This window comes from Oryza sativa, chromosome 7, assembly GCF_034140825.1.
Source record: "Oryza sativa Japonica Group chromosome 7, ASM3414082v1".
NCBI classification, from domain to species: Eukaryota; Viridiplantae; Streptophyta; class Magnoliopsida; order Poales; family Poaceae; genus Oryza; species Oryza sativa.
Genome location: NC_089041.1, coordinates 20,670,037 through 20,688,726, shown reverse-complemented (window position 1 = coordinate 20,688,726; position 18,690 = coordinate 20,670,037). Strand labels below are relative to the sequence as shown.

At 43.7% G+C, this 18,690-nt stretch overlaps 2 protein-coding genes, 1 long non-coding RNA gene and 1 pseudogene across 3 annotated transcripts; 2 read left to right on the top strand and 2 right to left on the bottom strand.

The window, feature by feature from the left end:
- The first annotated feature begins 2,561 nt into the window (after nt 1-2,561).
- Nucleotides 2,562-3,371, top strand: LOC136357164 (uncharacterized). The gene is made up of 4 exons (XR_010742329.1): nt 2,562-2,672; nt 2,757-2,829; nt 2,924-3,022; nt 3,102-3,371. It is a non-coding gene; the product is annotated as an uncharacterized lncRNA (long non-coding RNA).
- A 1,083-nt stretch (nt 3,372-4,454) lies between these two features.
- LOC4343431 (bisdemethoxycurcumin synthase-like) lies at nt 4,455-6,265 on the top strand. Its single transcript, XM_015790686.2, has 2 exons — nt 4,455-4,709; nt 4,850-6,265. The coding sequence occupies exons 1-2, from the start codon at nt 4,514-4,516 to the stop codon at nt 5,848-5,850; spliced, it is 1,197 nt and encodes a 398-aa protein (XP_015646172.1). The 5' UTR covers nt 4,455-4,513; the 3' UTR covers nt 5,851-6,265.
- Nucleotides 6,266-7,620: 1,355 nt separating this feature from the next.
- On the bottom strand, nt 7,621-8,464 carry LOC136357443 (E3 ubiquitin-protein ligase ATL23-like; annotated as a pseudogene).
- Nucleotides 8,465-11,017: 2,553 nt separating this feature from the next.
- Nucleotides 11,018-12,361, bottom strand: LOC107281628 (probable carboxylesterase 5). Its single transcript, XM_015790521.1, has one exon. It carries the CDS (start codon nt 12,359-12,361, stop codon nt 11,018-11,020), a length of 1,344 nt encoding a protein of 447 aa, XP_015646007.1.
- Nucleotides 12,362-18,690: the final 6,329 nt, after the last annotated feature.

The following is an 18,690-nucleotide window of genomic DNA, read 5'->3' as shown; positions in this document are numbered from 1 at the left end:
GATCATGAGAGCTTTGTCCCAGATTCGGAGAAAGAGATGCTGTGGACCACAATGCTCGAGACATTCACCCTTCCTGCGGGTACAGAGGACAAAGTGAAAAGGTGGACTCTGAAGAAAATGGCAGAACAGTTTCAGAGCTTCAAGGGAGATCTGTACAAGAAGTATATACTGAAGGGGCAGACACCGAACTTCGACACATTCCCAAAGCTAAGGGATCACTGGGACGAGTTCGTTGCATATAAGACAGGTGAACAAGGGCAGGCGATGATGGAAAGAAACAAAGAAAATGCCGCCAAGAAGAAGTACCATCACCACTTGGGGTCAGGAGGCTATAGCGTCGCGATGCCGAAGTGGGAGGAGATGGAGGCTAGCTTGATTGAGAGGGGTATCGAACCGGCAACAGCCAATTGGCCGGAACGATCGAAGTTCTGGTACTATGCTCACGGTGGAACGCTCAACCCAGCTGATGGCTCACTGGTATTCGGCGTTCAGATACGAGAGGCTGCGCAACGACTAACAGATGCAGTGGAAGCCTCCTCTCAGGGCACGTTCCGACCCGACAGAGATAGGGACGAGCTGACACTCGCCCTGCAGACTCCAGAGCATCCAGGACGAACACGAGGGAAAGGGGTGATTCCTTGGAAGATTGGTTTCAAGGAGGACATCCACACGTACAGGAGTCGGATGAGGAGCAAGAGAGATACCGAGGCGAAGATTGCAGACCTAGAGTTCCGGGTATCGAGCTACGAACTCAACATGCAAGAGGAGGTGGCAAGGAAGGTTGATGAACGCATGGCCGCACATCGGTCCCATGATCCCCAGCCGACCATTCCTCCTGCAATGGTGAGCCCGTCAGGAAACCGTAGCAGCTGCGCCTCAACGGGGCAGGTAGGATCGCAGAGCATGGACGCCATGCAAACACAGGACGAATCGACCTGTCCCGTTGATGACATCACTCAGCGGACACCATGTGAGCTGCATATTCCTTTCAAGAACTTATCAATAAAGGTAAGATTTAGCCATTCCGCTAGTTCCTGCTTATATATGTTGATTACTAATAAATAATCTCTCACAACATGAAGGTGGCGTCGGGCATGGCCATCCCAACGGACCCTTCAGGTACTTACCACTGCAGGCCGATTCCAGCAGGATACTCGAAGGTCGAAGTTGAGTTGGTCGAAGGCGCGTACGAGGACCTCGAGCTGGATTACCCTGGAGGAGACGGTGAGACGCATCTACGAGACACAAGCCATGCCATTATTCTATGGCGCAGGCGGTACATCATCCTCCCTGGGCGACAAGCGGCGTCTCGTGCACCATCTCCTCCGGCTCCGCCATCTCCTCCTCATGATCCTGCACCGTCTCCTCCTCATGCTCCGCCAGCACCGTCTCCACCTCAGGCTCCAGCATCGACTCCTCCTCAGGATCCTGCACCGACTCCTCCTCGTGCTCCTACACCTACTCCCCCGCAAGCTCCTCTTCCGGCACCTTCAAAGTCAAGGGCCCCCCCAGCTGCACCGCCTGCCCACACAAGGGCAACGAAGAAGGCGAAAGTTGACGCCGACAAGAACAAGGACCCGGGGTACGATTGCACGCAAGAGGAGCTTGACGCTTACGTTGCATCAGAAGTCAAGAGACAATTCAAGCCTCGAAGTCCAGAAAAGAAGATTCCTATAGACCCCAGTGTCAGGAACTTCTTCAGGGGTATGTCTGCATCTGTCAAGGAGTCCATCAAGCTATCGGACTATGAGCGAACGCTGAAGAAAGCATCTTCTGGAAAGTCCAAACCAGTCCCTCAGCTTGGAGAGCAACCAAAACAGGAGATCGAGCCGTTGGTTACCGGTAAAGAAATGACGATAGAACAATTTATTACTGACACCGGTCTAACTACGGATCAATTGCTAGGAGTCGCACCAATCGAAAAGGCGGAAGTGAAATACATGTACGAACTCGGTAAACCGCTTGTCAAGCCTGAGCTGCTGCAGTCCCTACCCACACAAATGTACAAATTCCATCAGCTGTACATGGAGATGAGCGCCGCCGGTAGAGAGATGATCGGAGCGAGGATCAGGGACACGGACTTCTTGCAAGGAGATGACATTCTCTGGATCAATTTCAAGGGAATCTACGAACTATACCAGCTGGACGCCCTCGACGTCTCTATTATGAGTTGCTGGATTTTGTAAGTATATCGTTCGGTTAGATTTCTTACTATACGTCTCCTTTAATAAATTAGGTCCTTGTATATAAGTAGACTATAGAAAATAATATACTCCCTTTTATCGTTGTAGAATGGAGATTCAAAGGGCCCGACGGCGGAGGGTTTTCGATACTGGATTCATCGACCCTCGGAGAGTAAACGTCGCATTGCTCGACCAATATCCACAAGAAACAGAGGACAATCTCGTCCATCTCCTGAAGGCGCAGCATTACAAGACGTTCATACTGTTGCCATACAACACAGAGTTAGTTTAATTTTACTGTCTTCCTACATACCAAATTTCATTCCCGTACGAACTTGCTAAGTGTTTCATATGTAATGCATCCCACGCACATTGCAGATTCCACTGGGTGCTTTTACTCTTCGACCTGGAGGCCTGCACCGTCAACGTATATGACTCAATGGATAAAAAAGAGTCTACGTTTGACAAGGTTTTCGAACTTATAGACAGGTACCGTCATAAGTTCCTTTGTTAATTAAGAAAATCTTGTTATGTTAATTGCTACTACGAATCATAGCTTTAAACTCCATGTAGGGCTTGGTATCGGTTCCGTCATTTGGTCCGCGGCAAATGGAGAGAAAGACTTAGGCGGAAGTTCAAATTTCCTGTGAGTACACATGCTCTATATTTATATTTCTCCGATTCAAATACATACAAGTGTATATTAATTAGATCTCTCGTTGTTTGTCATTTATTTGTAGTGCGCAAAGCAAAAGCAGGGAAATAACTTGTGCGGCTATTACGTGTGCGAGTATTGCCACTGCCTTGCAAACCAAATCATCACCACAAGAGAGCTCGATGTACGTACAAATAAATTCAAAATTTCATTACGTAGCGATTTCTTGTTTAATTACTAATCAATTTCATACATTCATATAGTTTATTCGCATGAGGGATAACCTGACCACACACAAGGAATTTATCACGGCGGTTCAAGAACAACTCATGGGATTCATCAACGAAGAAATCCTTAATCCCAAGGGTGAATTCTACTACGACGGAAACACAATTCACCGGTCCTTAGCTTCTGAGCTAGCAGCGAGTACTACTACGTCGAAATGATAGCTAGCTAGCTAGGACATATAATGGATTGTAATTAATACATGACTACATATGTTTCTATATGCATGTGTACACATTTTCTATAATGTAAATATATTTTGGTCATATATATATATCTATATACATATGCATTAATTTGCATAACATATATATGTGTATAAATACATATATATTATGCATGTATATACATATAATATAATATAATATATATATATATACATATATATATATGTATGCATATATATGTATTGAAACATATATATGCATGGTTTATATATATATATATATATATATATATAAACTATATATATATATAAACCATGCAGCAACAGGGCCATGCAAAAAAAAATGGTCAGCTCGATCTTTAGTCCCGGTTGGTAACACCAACCGGGACTAAAGATGGCTCAGCCGGCCACGTGGCTGAGCCATCTTTAGTCCCGGTTGGTGTTACCAACCGGGACTAAAGATCGATCTTTACTCCCGGTTATTTCACCCGGGACTAAAGATAGCGATCTTTAGTCCCGGATTGGTACTCCCGGTTTGGAAACCGGGACTAAAGGGGGGTTACGAACCGGGACTACAAAGGGTTTCTCCACCAGTGTTATGATTAAAAGGGTTTCCCATGTAATTAAATAGAACCTTACTTGTATGTGAATTTATACAATAACATCTTTCTCTAATTGGTAATTCATGATTAATCACTCCTACTTTACGTTGTAAAAGTTGAAATTTATGTAAATACATGCTGAGAAATTTAACTATCTATGAGAAAATACGGCACTGTAAATATTGACGGAGCCAAACGCAAACATTAATCTACTGTATGAGGAAGAAATCCTATATACTTATATAATTCATCTCCACTAAGTATAGTTAATGCTATTTATCTCGTTCTCTCATTAAGCCACATCACCCTAATTATTTTTAGCCTTTGGATAATAGATCTATGGTCTAAATTGTCTCTTCTTTCTTCTCTTATAAAAACATACAATCTCAATTATTTTTAGGCTCAAAATTGTATCAAATTGTTTTAGTTTTGATAATCAAATTACATTTTATTTATACATACTTAATTTTTCGCAGCAACACGGTGAGGTATTCATCTAGTAAATTAATATAGGCACACCTTGTCTATAAAATGAGAAGCAGGGCCAGCTTCATCTCCAGCCAACACTAGTATCCCATCCATTCTTGCCTTCGAACCTCCATATTTCCTAGAGACGCACACTATGGGCAGCCTCGTTGCTCCGGTCACCGTCCACGAGCACCGGCGTGCCGAACGAGCAGACGGCCCAGCCACCGTGCTGGCCATCGGCACGGCGAACCCAGCGAACTGCGTGACCCAGCTCGATTACGCCGACTTCTACTGCCGTGTCACCAACAGCGAGCACCTCGCTGGCATCAAAGACAAATTAGACACACTATGTAAGCTTGAAAACATGCTGAAATTAAATTGAAATTTAGAAACCATTTTCTATATATTGTTTGGCTTAATTTCTACATCATTCGTCTCATCGTTGTGGTTTTACTTGTGTTTGTGTGTTTTGTTGCTGGGTGATCTTCAGGTGTGTCGGCGTCGGGCAGTGAGAAGCGTTTCTTCCACCACACGGAGGAGATGATCAACGCGCACCCTGAATTCCTCGACCGCGCGAAGCCGTCGCTGGACGCGCGCCTGGAGATCGCCGCCGCCGCCGTCCCAGAGCTCGCCGCGACGGCCGCGGCGAGGGCCATCGTGCAGTGGGGCCGCCCCGCCACCGACATCACCCACCTCATCGTGACCACCAACGCGGGCGCCCACGCCCCGGGCGCCGACGTCCGCTTCGCCGCGCTCCTCGGCCTCCGCCCCACCGTGCGCCGCACCATGATCCACCTCAACGGCTGCTCCGCGGGCGCCGCCGCGCTGCGCCTCGCCAAGGACCTCGCCGAGAACAGCCGCGGCGCGCGCGTCCTCGTCTCCTGCGTCGAGCTCACCGTCCTCACCTTCCGCGGGCCGGACTGCCCCCACACCGTCAACTGCCAGGCGCTGTTCGGCGACGGCGCCGGCGCGGTCATCGTCGGCGCCGACGCCGTGCGCCCCGTCGAGCAGCCGATGTTCGAGATGGTCTCGGCTTCGCAAACGCTCATACCGGGGACCGAGCACGTCATCACCATGCAGCTCACGGAGCACGGCCTCGACGGCAACATCGATGCCAAAGAGCTCGCCCCTCTCGCCGCGAACAACGTCAAGAAGTGCCTCTCCGACGCGCTCACGCCGCTCGGCCTCGACGGCGGCGAGTGGAACGACCTCTTCTGGGCGGTGCACCCGGGAAGCCCGTTGATCTTGGACCACATCGAGAGCGCTCTCCAGCTAAAGCCGGGGAAGCTGGCGGCGACCCGGAGGGTTCTAAGGGAGTACGGCAACATGCTCGGCAGCACGCTGATCTTCGTGCTCGACGAGCAGCGACGGCGGATGGAGGAGGAAGGAGACGGAGCTGAGTGGGGGGTGACGCTGGGGTTTGGACCCGGTTTCACCATTGAGACCATGGTGTTGCACGCACCTGATCATGACAGCCGGAAGAAGAATTAGCTTAGCTCAGACGAGCAAAGGTAAGAGAAGGAGAGAGCATTGATATTCTTCCATCTTTTGATGAGGGTAACAAGGTTCCAAATGGATTCAGCTCCAAATCAGAATTCTACTTGTTCCAACAGGTTTCAGTAAAATTTCAAGCATTAATTCGTATTCTTTTAGATAATAAGGCACAGCAATATAATAAATGTTAAAGTGTATTTGTTTTTCGTATATCGTATTGTTAAAACACATGTCGCCTTTTTATATATTTTCTTGAGATAATTTAATATTTACGGCTCCAGGAGTTGTATTTGAGTATGTACTACTATTTACAATGTAATGGTAATATTAGCTACCTGTATGAGGCTGTATACTATGCTGGTTTTTTAGTTTTTTTTTTCACTAATTGAACTATCTACAAGGAATTGAACTATCTACTCCTTTGTCTTATGGCTCGCATGCATGTGAAATGCCTTTTTTTTTTCACCTCTCAACTAAGTTTTTGGTTTTTTAGTCAATTTGAACATTAAAAGTTAATTTGATAAGATGCAACGCTTATTAGCAATAAAAATAATTTCTAGATAAAAAATATACATGCTTGTTTTTAGCAATTTAAAAGCTAAAAGTAAAACTAGACTACGATGAAAAAACATCAAATAAACTCTAAAACTAAGCTTTAAGATTTAAATTTCAGCTGCAGCTAGGCAGAAGAGTAAACGCTTCTTATAATATCAATATTACTGTAAAGTACACTAGTGATAGTGGTGGCCACTACTTTTATAGTTTTTTTATAAATTGGTTTATGATATTTTCTGATATTAAGCAATAGCCTAATATTTGTTTGAATCAAATGAATACTATAGTATACTAGCATATTTCATAAAAAATATATATATTTAGAACTAGGTGTATATAACTTCATTTTATTTTTCATAAGATTGTATACTAGTAAATAACAATTAAACCAATATCTTGGTAACCATGTTTTCAAAACGTTATTTATTTGCTAAGGAAGGTAATAATACATGATAGGGCTAGTTCGGTTTGAAGAAAAAGTAAATGATTTGTAATCCTAAGGATTAATTTTCATGAGTGTTATTCGGTTGGTAGGAATAAAGTATAGTAAAATCAACGAAAATAATTCTTTACTACAAGTTGTATAGAGAAAACATTGGAAAGTTTTCATTCACTCTTGGAATTATTCCTATGAATTCATCTGTGCATGTATTCTTATTCTTCCGCTTTTCCTATTCCTATGATCACTTAAAAATTCATCCAAACTAAATAAACCCTAACGAAATACTCCCTCCGTCCAATAAAAAATAAACTTAGTATAAGAATCTATTGTAAATTACCAATCTCTAATCTGTTAAGCAGCAGATAAAATACACATGTTATTATACATAAAACCGGAAGCCCCATCATTAATTAACCAGGCGTTAATTGCCCTTTTAATCTGGGCGTATAGCCCAAACTTTCATCCACGTCATTACAAAACTCTTGGGCCATTAGCCTACTCTGGACCATAGTACTCCATAAAAGGAATAAGTTCATTGGAGATCCCTCAACTTAACAGCGAGATTTTTTTTAGGTCCCTTAACCACAAAACTAGAAATGTATACCTCTAAACTCACATAAACCATGCATAAAAGGTTCCAAGACAGTATATATGGGTGGTTTCGCTGACATGGCATCCTAGTCAGCAAAAATATTAAAAAAAAGTACATAGGACCCACATGTCAGCTGCACATATTTTTTTTTCTTCTCCTCTCTTCTCTCTTTTCTTCTTTAGGCCAGCGGCGAGCGGAGAGACGATGGGCACGCGTGGATGCGGGGGCCGGGCGGAGAGCCGGCGGGCTGCAGGCGGAGCGGACGGCGAGCTAGCGCGGCGGCGGAGCGGACGGCGAGCTAGCTCGGCGGCAGAGCAGCGGTGGGTGAGCACGGCAGCCAAGCGGCGACGGGCTGCGGGCAGAGCGGACGCCGGCGAGGAGGCTGGCACGACGACGTCGGGCGTCATCGATATGCACGCGGCTATGGCGTCGGCAAGCTTGTCGGCTGGCGCAGCCTTCCCGCGGCAGACCGGGCACGAGGCATGGGACGAGAGCCACATGTCGATGCACTCCTGGTGGAACACGTACCCGTGCGCTAGGAGCTGCCTCACCTTCTCCCCCACATCGACGGTGCTGAGGTAGACCGCGCACTCGACCGACGCCGCCGTGTCCGAGACCTCGCCATTATCATGGGCTTACACGTACGGGAACGACAGGAGGCGTGTGATGATAGCGGCGTCTAGGCCGAACCTGGGCGGCGTCGGCTACTGCTGCTCCTGCTCCATGACCAGTGGACGATCACGCCGGCGACGGGCAACGTAGAGGGCTTGAGGGCAGATGAAGATGGTGATGAGGAAGAAGCTCAGGGCGAACGACGCGGCCAAGGCGCCGAACAACGTCGTGGTGCTGTAGCATCCGGAGGCGCCCGCCGCTGAGCTCGCCTGTCGTCCGCTCCACCCGCGGCCCGCCGCCACTTCGCTGCCGCACTCGCCCACCGCTGCTCTCCCGCCGCACTCCGCCGCCGCGCTCGCCTGCCATCCGCTCCGCCCGCAGCCCGCCAGCTCTCCGCCCGCCGCCCGCATCCGCGCATGCCCAGCGTCTCTCCGCTAGCCGCTGGCTTGAAGGAGAGAAGAGAGAAGAGAGAAAAGAGAAGAGAGGAGAAGAAAAGAGAAGAAAAAAAATGTGCAGCTGACATGTGTGTCCTGTGTACTTTTTTAATTTTTTTTGCTGACTAGGATGCCACGTCAGCGAAACCACCCATATATACTGCCTTGGGACCTTTTATGCGTGGTTTGTGTGAGTTTAGGGGTATAAATTTCTGGTTTTGTGGTTAAGGGACCTGAAAAAATCTCGCTGTTAAGTTGAGGGATCTCCGGTGAACTTATTCCTCCATAAAACTGACGCTAACTGTGGGTCCATGCAGGCCCGACAGCTATTGGGCCCGGCACACGGATGCAAATGTAGTTTCGTTAGGCCCGACAGCATCTTTTGGATGGATATTGGGCCAAAATGTGCTTTCCAGCCCATTTAGAATAACTGGGCGGTATGCCCTAGATAGTAGTTGTTCAACTCTTATCCTAACTCAACAAAGTACTGAAATTTTTGACAAATTGACCCCTTTAGCAAACTTATCCTAAGATTAAATCATACAAAAACTAATAGCAAAAAGAGCGCTGAGGTACAATGCCTCAGCGCCCTTTCTACAATTAGTTTTTGGCAGGATCTAATCTTAAAATAAGTTTTTTTAAAGAGCCAATTTGTCAAAATTTCAACTGATGGAGTATAATAAGTAACAGGTGCACCTAATGAACGATGTTGAAAAAAATTCGTATTTTCTATAATAATAAATTACACTGGGAAAGGTGGAAATCTACGGAAAAAATATTATATGATACATGTTTCTTTAGGGAAATATGATACATGTTATAATTGAAATAAAGTGCCACATCAATATATGTCTTATATTTATAGAAAAAAACAAAAAGTACATAGAGAAATTAATTATGTGGAAAAAATAACTAAATAAAATTCAAACACAATGTAAATCTACTGTTCTAAACTTCTAATCGTTGCATGAAGATTGACCTGTTTGTTTTGCTTCCATATTTTAGGCAAACATACGATTGGTTGGTATTACCTCTTTTCTTTTTACTGATCATTTTGAACATTAACACCTTCTCCAATGTACATATTTAATCCCTAATTTTTAACTATATATATTATAAAAGGTATTAAAAATTATAACAATACATAATTTAGAATGTTCTGTTTTTCGATTTCATGACACTCTCATATCCACGTGAGTAAGCTCTCTAACACATGCCTAATGTCCTAATTAAAGAGACAGAGATGGACATTATCATTAAATTCCTATTAAGAACCCACTCATGCATGCATGTATCTATAATATTTTATAGGCAACATGATTAAACTCTGGTGGGTTGAATTATGCACCAACCACTCTACTAGCGCACTGCGCACGAGTAGTGCTTCCCCTTAAAAAGTTTTTCTGAATATACGATTTTTAGAGAAATTTTATGAGAATTAACTGAATAAAAAATACGGTTTGAAGGTACCTCTATGTTATGTGGATACGAATAAGCAGGAGCTAGCGCCAACAAACATGCTAATGTTCATGGTACAATATCACAAAAATAACAAAAGTAAAACATACTCCCTCTATCTCACTTAATAAGGCACGTGCACATTCTAACATTGAACTATTTAAATATTTAACCAATAATTATTTTATTCTAAAATAAATTTTATTTGATGAAAACACTATCAATGAATTGATCAATTTATATTTTAATTTATTTTCATATGGTTATGATTTTGTTGTTACAAACATTATATTATATGAAAAATTTAAAGTCAAATATTAATTTTGGAGACCGTGCCATTTTCGACTGCGTTATTGAGTGGGACGGAGGGAGTACATTTTTAGAATATTATGTGCCATTGCACAAGATGCTTATCTTAGGCTGCCAGCTATCTACAACAACAATAATCTCAGATGACCGGAGTTCGAAAACGAAACTTATTATCATAACGAAGATAATAAATAGTATATAACTGGTTGGTAGCAAATTATGGGTAGCCGGCACTATTATGAATGAAAAGTTCCAAAGAGTAAAAGTAAAAAAGAATAACCATAAATTTGAATTTAGATTGTATACTAATATTAATATTATTAACATTAAGTTCCAGTTAAAATTTAAAAACTTGGAGTACATACTTAATTGCTCATACATTTCATAGCATAAAAATTATGAAATAACATATAAATAAATTAGATAAAAAAGTCACACGATGCTATGTTCTCCGATCCATATATACGTGAAGAATGTTGTTTAAGCATTAGAGCGCTCCAACAAAGACAATAGCTACTATAGCAGTTGCTAAGCACTATAGTTAACCGCTAAGTTTCAACATGCTATCTTTGATCCGGTACATAATGGTAAAGGTATGCTATCGCTACATAGTCACTATTGCAGCCACAATTAGCATTATTAATTTATTTATTACCTTGATCATAACCCACACTTAATACATACACATATATTGATATATATAGGTACATAGACCGTTTATTTGAGAGTATACGAGAGCATGTGAGCACACTTCCATCCAAGCTAAAAGAAATTCTTGGCCACAATATTCCGTGAAACTGATGCTGACAGAGGGCGCTTGATTGCCCTGCGATTATTAGGGTTGGCCCAGGTCGCAAATGAACCGAACCCTCTCTTCGATGCTTTATCCAGCCCAACTGTCAATGCATTATTGATCTTCATGGCACTTGGGCCACGCGGAGCTTGCAAATCCGGCCCATTGAGAAATACTCCCTGGTACGGCCTCGAAGGCACGCTCAAGAGTGGCTGGGCCTTCGACATCTTGCCCTTGCGTGCGCGCGACGGCGAGCACTCGTGCAACTCCGGCAGGACACCGGCCGGCCACGGCGAGGTCGCCGCCACCGCCGCCGCCGCGCTCCTCTCGTTGATGAACCTCACGACGCTCTCCATGAGCCTCCTGCTGGTCGCGCGGAGAGGGCTGTAGAGGTGGAACCCGTGGTCCTCGCCCTCCGACTCCACAAGCGTCACGTTGCGTCCGTCGCCGCCACCGGCCCACGCGCAGCCGCGCATGCGGGCGGCGAGGAGGCGGCCGCGGTCGCGTAGGAAGTCCTTCTCCGCCACGGCCACCAGCGCGCGACGGCAGGTTAGCGACGCGACCTCCTCGACGGGAGGGTCGATCCATGGGTCGTCGTTGCCCGCCTTGCCGGACGTCACGAACGGCCAGAGCTCGCCGACCTGATGCGGCTTGATCACCGACTCGCCGTCCCAGGCCGCCTCGGAAGGCAGCATGCGAGCTCCCCAGAAGTAAGGGTGGATGATTATGAGCCCCTCGATGCCGATGTCGCCGCCTTCGCGGCTGGCGGCGCGCACCGCCGTGCGGTACGCGATGTGGCCGCCGGCGCTGTCGCCGGCGATGAACGTGCGGCTGGGGTCCGCGTAGTTGGCGAGCCAGGGGTCTGAGAGGGATCCCACCCAACGCAGCGCGGCCCACGCATCATCGTGTGCCGCGGGCACGGGATGCTCTGGCGCGAGGCGGTACTCGACGGACACGACGAGGGCGCCGGCGCGCGAGGCGAGGGAGGCGGCGTAGCGGTGGTACGTCCGGCAGAAGGCGCTCTCGGTGCAGAAGGAGCCGCCGTGGATGTACAAGATGACGGGAAGCCTCCTCCTGCTTCCGGCGGCGGGGGCAGCGGACGGGAGGAATAGCCTCGCGAACACGCCGTTGCGTTCGTCGATGATGACGTCCCTCGTCGCCACCCCGCCGCGGCTGGCGGCGGGGTCCTCCGACGCCGGCACGAAGCTGCTGCGCAGGATACGCTCGACGCGGCCGTCGTTGTATTTGCGTATGAACGGGTGGAGATCGATGGCGACGTCGCCGTCGGCAATCTTTTGTGCGTGCATGGACATGGTGATGGTGTATATATACCTTAATTACTCGTTAGCTAGTAGTAGCAACTGGAGTAGCTCAGTTAGCTTGTTGCAGGCCACGAGATAGATAGGTTGTGTGGTGTGGGTGCGTATATATATACAAACGATCGTAGTGATCTCGGACGGGTATCGCGTGTTGCGCAGCCACCTACCTATGCGTACGAGAAGATCCATTATTATCGTATACCGTCAGCCTATGCATATATATACGACCTGTTAGAAGGCAGTAGTCAATGGTAAATAAAACCTGAATGGAGCTGAGGTTTGTGAAGAGTATGAGCACACGCTACTACAGAACTCTAATGTCTCGTATGTTCTAATTTCTCCATAATCAACTCAACAAGGCATTTCTCGCCGCTCTAGCTCCTGAGCGGGGCTTAAAGGCTTAAGTTAAAAAACAACGCCCTATAACAGTTTGTCAGTACTGGATTATTAATAAACCAATACTAACAAAGGGCTGGTATGTTTTGTAGCCTAAATTGACCTTACTAATTTCTATCGATGCTAAATTTTGACAAGTTTTAGCGTTGGCTGATCTTGGCAAGACAAAATTGTGTTTGGATTGAAGCCAAAATTAAATACCGAGGTTAACTATTGAAATGGCCTATTTCCTAAGCTTGTCAAAATTTGGCTTCAATCCAAATACGCACTTAACACTATTAAAATTGATAAATATTGGTAAGGACAATTTAGGCCAAATTAACTAAACCAGCCCAATGTGTTAGGTTTCTTTTTAAAAAAAACAGTACTTATGAGTGGGGGCATCGATGATTGTTTTTCAAATAAACTTGGACTAGTTGGGAACTGGGGATCGATTTAGCAAAGCCGATCAATGCACTAATGGATCTCTTAAGTCTCACTTTCGGCCTCTCTCTCCCTCTTTTCAGTGTATTCTATCTCGAACCCTCCTCCTCATCTTCGCCGTTGTGCATCCTCCCTACAAACATTGTGCCTGTACCATTTGTGCACTCGGAAAGGAGGGGGGGGAGGGGGGTGGTTGGTGGAGGTGGATGATGACCACCGCCCTCGACCTCGCTGGATCTGGCTACACTGCTAAGAAATGATTTTTCATGACATTTTGGTTTTGTTTTTACTGGCAGACCTAAAAAGATTCCCGCTTGTGAATATAACAGGATGCTCTGAATCCTAGCCCCAACAGAAAAAATAGATTTTTACCAGTAGGGTATTAAGAGCATCACTTGCAAAAAATACCTCTATTTTTTCAAGCGGGTCTTATATTAGCTTACTACGTGAACGGATGAACAACTTTTTTTTCTCGGACTGTATCCTTTCTTCTTTTTGTAGTACTTATAGTCAATGATCTGTCTCTCTTCCTACGAAGTAAACGTAGCTCAACTGCTTAGGTTCCTTCTGGTGGAACCAACTACCAGGATTTAAGTCTTAGGTTTGACACAAGTATTCGCATTTATGGTAAATTGTTTTTTCAGTGGTAGGTGACATGTTCGTTGATAGCGAGGTGTATGTTGTGACTTCATTAATCTCAATGTATGCCAATCTAGTCTTCCAGAGGTGCTTATAGGGGTACGGTGTGCATTTGTGCATTCACAGTGGTGAGTGTACGCACATTATGAGCGCATGCATTTGTATCTATCTTCCTATTGAATCATATTGTGCGTGAAACTTAAAATGAATATTTGGGCTTCTAAATGATATTAATGAAAAGTTTGTCTATTATTAGAAAGTTATAGATATTATCAAGAACTATAACTTTCATATTTTATATAAATTTTATGTTTCTCCAAAATCATTTGGGAAAAACTAAACTTCCGTACGCTACTATTGAACCTACATCCTTATTGGTCCATCTGTGACGGAGGCCTGCAGTCTGTCATAGAGGCACTCACCATCGAGGAGTAGAAAACACCCTTGAAAATGCGGCCTCCTGGCCGAACCTGTCACCGATGACCCTTCATCTTTGATAGGCAGAATTTACGACTCGACACAAGTAATCTATGACGGGCCACAATAAAACCCCATCACCTCACCGATGAGTGGTCATCGATAACGGGTGCAAGCTATCCATCTGTAAACGATGACTATAGTCATCATTAACGAGCTCCATTTGTGGCCCCATCACGGATGATATCCCTTCAGAATTATCTTTTATTTCTCCCCTACCTCCTCCCACCCGGCCACCCCTCTCTTTGTAGAACTCCCTCTGTGTGTCTCCCCTGTAAAGAGAGAGTTATATCTCCCTTGTCTCCTCCGCCCTCTACCTACTCATCCTCTCCATGTACCTTCTTTGTAGATACAGCGTTGGTCGTATCTTCATATCCTCCTTTGCCTCCCAAGCATCGTCCCACACCACCGCCTACGACCATGAGCACCGGCTGCCTCCTTGTCATCTCCTCCGCCTCCAAATCCATGAGCATCGGTCGTCTCCTCGTCTCCCCCTCCACCTCTAAAGTGTTAGCGTCACCGTCGCCTCCTCACCATGAGCATTGGCCTTGCATCCTACGCCCTTCACCTCCAAGGGGGGGGGGATGACCAAATTCATGGTTGGGATAGGGGTCGAGGTAGAGACAGTCGGCACCTCCGCCCCTGTGTGGCTGTCCCGTCTGTTGGCGCCAGTTTGCTCATGAACTGGTGCGGTCCAAAGGAGTCTCCAATATATATGCTCTTGTTTTTATTACACTTCCTCTGGTAAATGATGACACTACTATCACTACTGCAGAAACCATCTTTGCTGGGTTGGCCAAAACCACATTAGTCCCGGTTCCTATTAGAACCGGGACTAAACATCATTTTTTTGTTCCAGTTGAAAATCTCAACGCCACTTTATGATCTTTAGTCCCGGTTAAAAAAACATTTGACCCCCTACTAACCGGGACTAAAAATCAATATGTTGTATATAATCCCTTGCACTTATGCTCTTATCCTCATTTCTAACTTCTCCTCCTCCCTTTCCTCCTCTCTCTCCTCTATCTCTTTCCTCTTAGTTATCCTTATCCTCCCCTTTTATCTCTTTCCTCTCCTCTCAGTTATCCTTATCCTTATCTTTTCTCTCTTGCAACAGCGAGGATCAGCCTGCGCGCGGCGGCGGCGGCAGCCCCGAGCGGCGGTCCGCGCAGTGGGGGGCGGCAGCTTGGCATAGGGGTGGTGGCAGTCCGTGCAGCGGGGGGCGGCGGCAGCACCGAGCGTGAGTGACGGTCGATAGCACGAGGCGATGGCGACGGCGACCAGCCTGTCGGTGGAGAGAGATCGCACGAGGAGAGTCCGTGATTTCGTTGATTATTTGTTGATTTATCTGTGAATTTGTTGATTTGTGATATCTTTGGATCTGTAAATTTGTGATATCAATTCGAGTATGTTCATTTGATATGTGAATTTGTGGATGATTTTGTTATGTTTATGTGAATGTGGATGATTTTATTGTTGAGTTTGGTTTGAAATCAATATGTAAACAACAACAAACTATGAAAAAAAAGAAAAAATAAACTTTAGTCCCGATAAGTAACACCAACCGGGACTAAAAATCCATCTTTAGTCTCGATTATTTCAACCGGGACTAAAGACATCGATCTTTAGTCCCGGATTCTTAGTCTCAGTTTGCAACCCGGGACTAAAGGGGGTTGCAAACCGGAACTATAAACCACTTCTCTACCGGTGTATGAAAACAAACACTCAGATGTATCCTGGTTCGACTTATGATAGATGCACTACCATGCCATGCCAATGACTCCCATTGAGGACATCATGAGTCATAAGCTAAGGATTTCTTTGATTAATGTCCAAATGGTTCTTCATGGTGTATTTTGGGAGTTTGATTAGTATTCTTGATTGTGATAATTGTGCGACAATTATGTATATGATCAGTCGTAAACTTATGAGTTACGTGAGTAGCTATGAAATGATTAAATTATCATGCAACTAGCATTAGACATGGCATGATATTACGGTGAATATATATATAAAACACAGATATAGGGATTAGATAGATACAAAATTCGGACGAGTACTATGTTCCCGATTGATGCCTTCTTTCTAAACGAACGAATCTTAGGTAGAGACGTAGAGTAACTGATCGTTCTGTCACATGTATGTCGACGGCAGCTAGCATCGAGTATACCATGGTTTCTTACATGCAGGTCCACAGCAGCTAACACTATGAGGCTAATATAATTTTGTATATATATGCAAATTAATCTGGTAGTAAGCACCACACGTCATAAACATGGTATCAGCTGGACTATCTATTCGTCAGTTGATGATGAAGACAGCTTGAAAAATAAACACCATGATCACTTTAAAAACTAGAAATTACCATATTATTTGGAGAAAAGAAGAAATATTTTAATCGCTAGATCGTGGTTTATTTATATTAATTATAACGGTACAATTGAACATAATTAAATACTATATCTGTGTGAAAATAATTGTAATTTTATATTGTTTAGTATATATTAAGATTTGAGAAAAAAAACTATAATACCCCTCATTAAATAGTGTATACGTAAGAGTAAGAGTGAGTGGCTGAGAGTAGAATAAGGAGAAATTTGAACGAAAAGTAATTAATGGGACAATAGTAATCTATTGCGATAATTATTTTAAAACAAATTTGAATCCTAAAAATACAATTATCATGGGACAGAAGTAATAGATGTTAAGTTATAAGAACGATACAATTCCAATGTAAAAAAAGGAAAAGAACATATAAAGATATGCGGACTTGAATTTCACTTTGAATAACATTATTGGATTATTAAACAGCGCCAACCAGTAGAAAGCATGCCCCCACAACGGGAATTGTTTCCATATTCATGTTTGATCATATTCGATCATTATTTGTATCCGAGATAATTCATATTTTGTTTCTGTATCTGAGCTATTCATATTCGTTTTTTATCCGGCAAAAAAATATAAAACAAATATGATATAAGTATTATCTGTCCGTATTCGCTCCAATTTATGTCCCTACTTGGCACTCCGCCCAGCCGATGCCACAGTGCCACACAGAGGCAGCAGGCCAGCAGCCAAATAAAACTCAACGGGACAACTTACTCCAATTAATCCTTGCACAGCAAATAGATAACTGTCGCAAGTTAATTAAGTACTATCATTATATAATGACTATTTTTAAGAACACATTTATTCAACTTAATAATTTTATTTAGTTTAATAACGACAATCGGTTGCTAAATTTTGGAAGAATAGCTAATATGGTCCCTAAAGTTTCGCTCATGGGTCATTTTAGTCCTTAATCTTTCATATTGTCCAAACAAGTCCTTTAAATTTATCATGTGGGCTAATATAGTCATTGGTCCCACCAAAATCACCACATGGACATGCCATGTCACATTCCTATGCAAAATCTATATGATTTGTCCAATTTACCCTTACGCATAGGAAAATAAAAACAAAAGGAAAAAAGTTAAAAAAATATATGGTATATGCAAGAGCAAAAATATACCTCAAAATGGTGAAAAAAGGAAGTATTTTTTCCTATGGTTACGTCTAATTCACCCTTATATTTATTTTTCTATGATATACGTAAGGGTAAATTGGACAATTAATTATAGATTTTGCATGAATGATGACATGGCATATCCATATGATGGTTTTGGTGGACCCAAGGACTATTCTAGGTCTTATGACAAAGGTTAAGGATTTCTTTGGACTATTTAAAAGGTTAGGGACTAAACTGATCCTATAAAGAAACTTTAGGGACTAAAGTAGCTATTCTCTCCTAAATTTTCTTACATTTTCATTAAGAGGTAGATTGTGTGGTTAAAAATTAGATGGAAAGCTAAGATAGAATAATTTATATGAGTATCTGACCATCTGTATATTTTACTGACAACTTACTTGAAATGACAAAATTTTGGCATTTATAAACAAAAAGTGAAAAAAATTGTACATCGTCTATTATATTAGGTAAAAAAACATAATAATAAATTCAAAGACCAAAAGATAATATGCAGAATCTATAGCCACGTTCACTCTAGAGGCCTAGAAAATAACCACATTAATAGGAGAATAGAAAAATTACACTATTAGATCATGTTAATCCAGATTATACTATTTTACTAATGAAGGCTCACTAATATAATTCTAACAAGAACACAATAATAAGGTTATTATACTTATAGAAATAGAAACAATAAATATATCAAATACAACTATATTGTCAATAATATGATGTCAAAACAGATATATAAAATTAGAGTCCTATTCGATAATTGTATCAATCCGCATAGTATGATCTAAAAGAAGCTTGCAAGCCATCAATACGGTACGTTATGCATGCTCCATCCTCTCTTACCTATGTGCCAATTGAGCGATTCTCC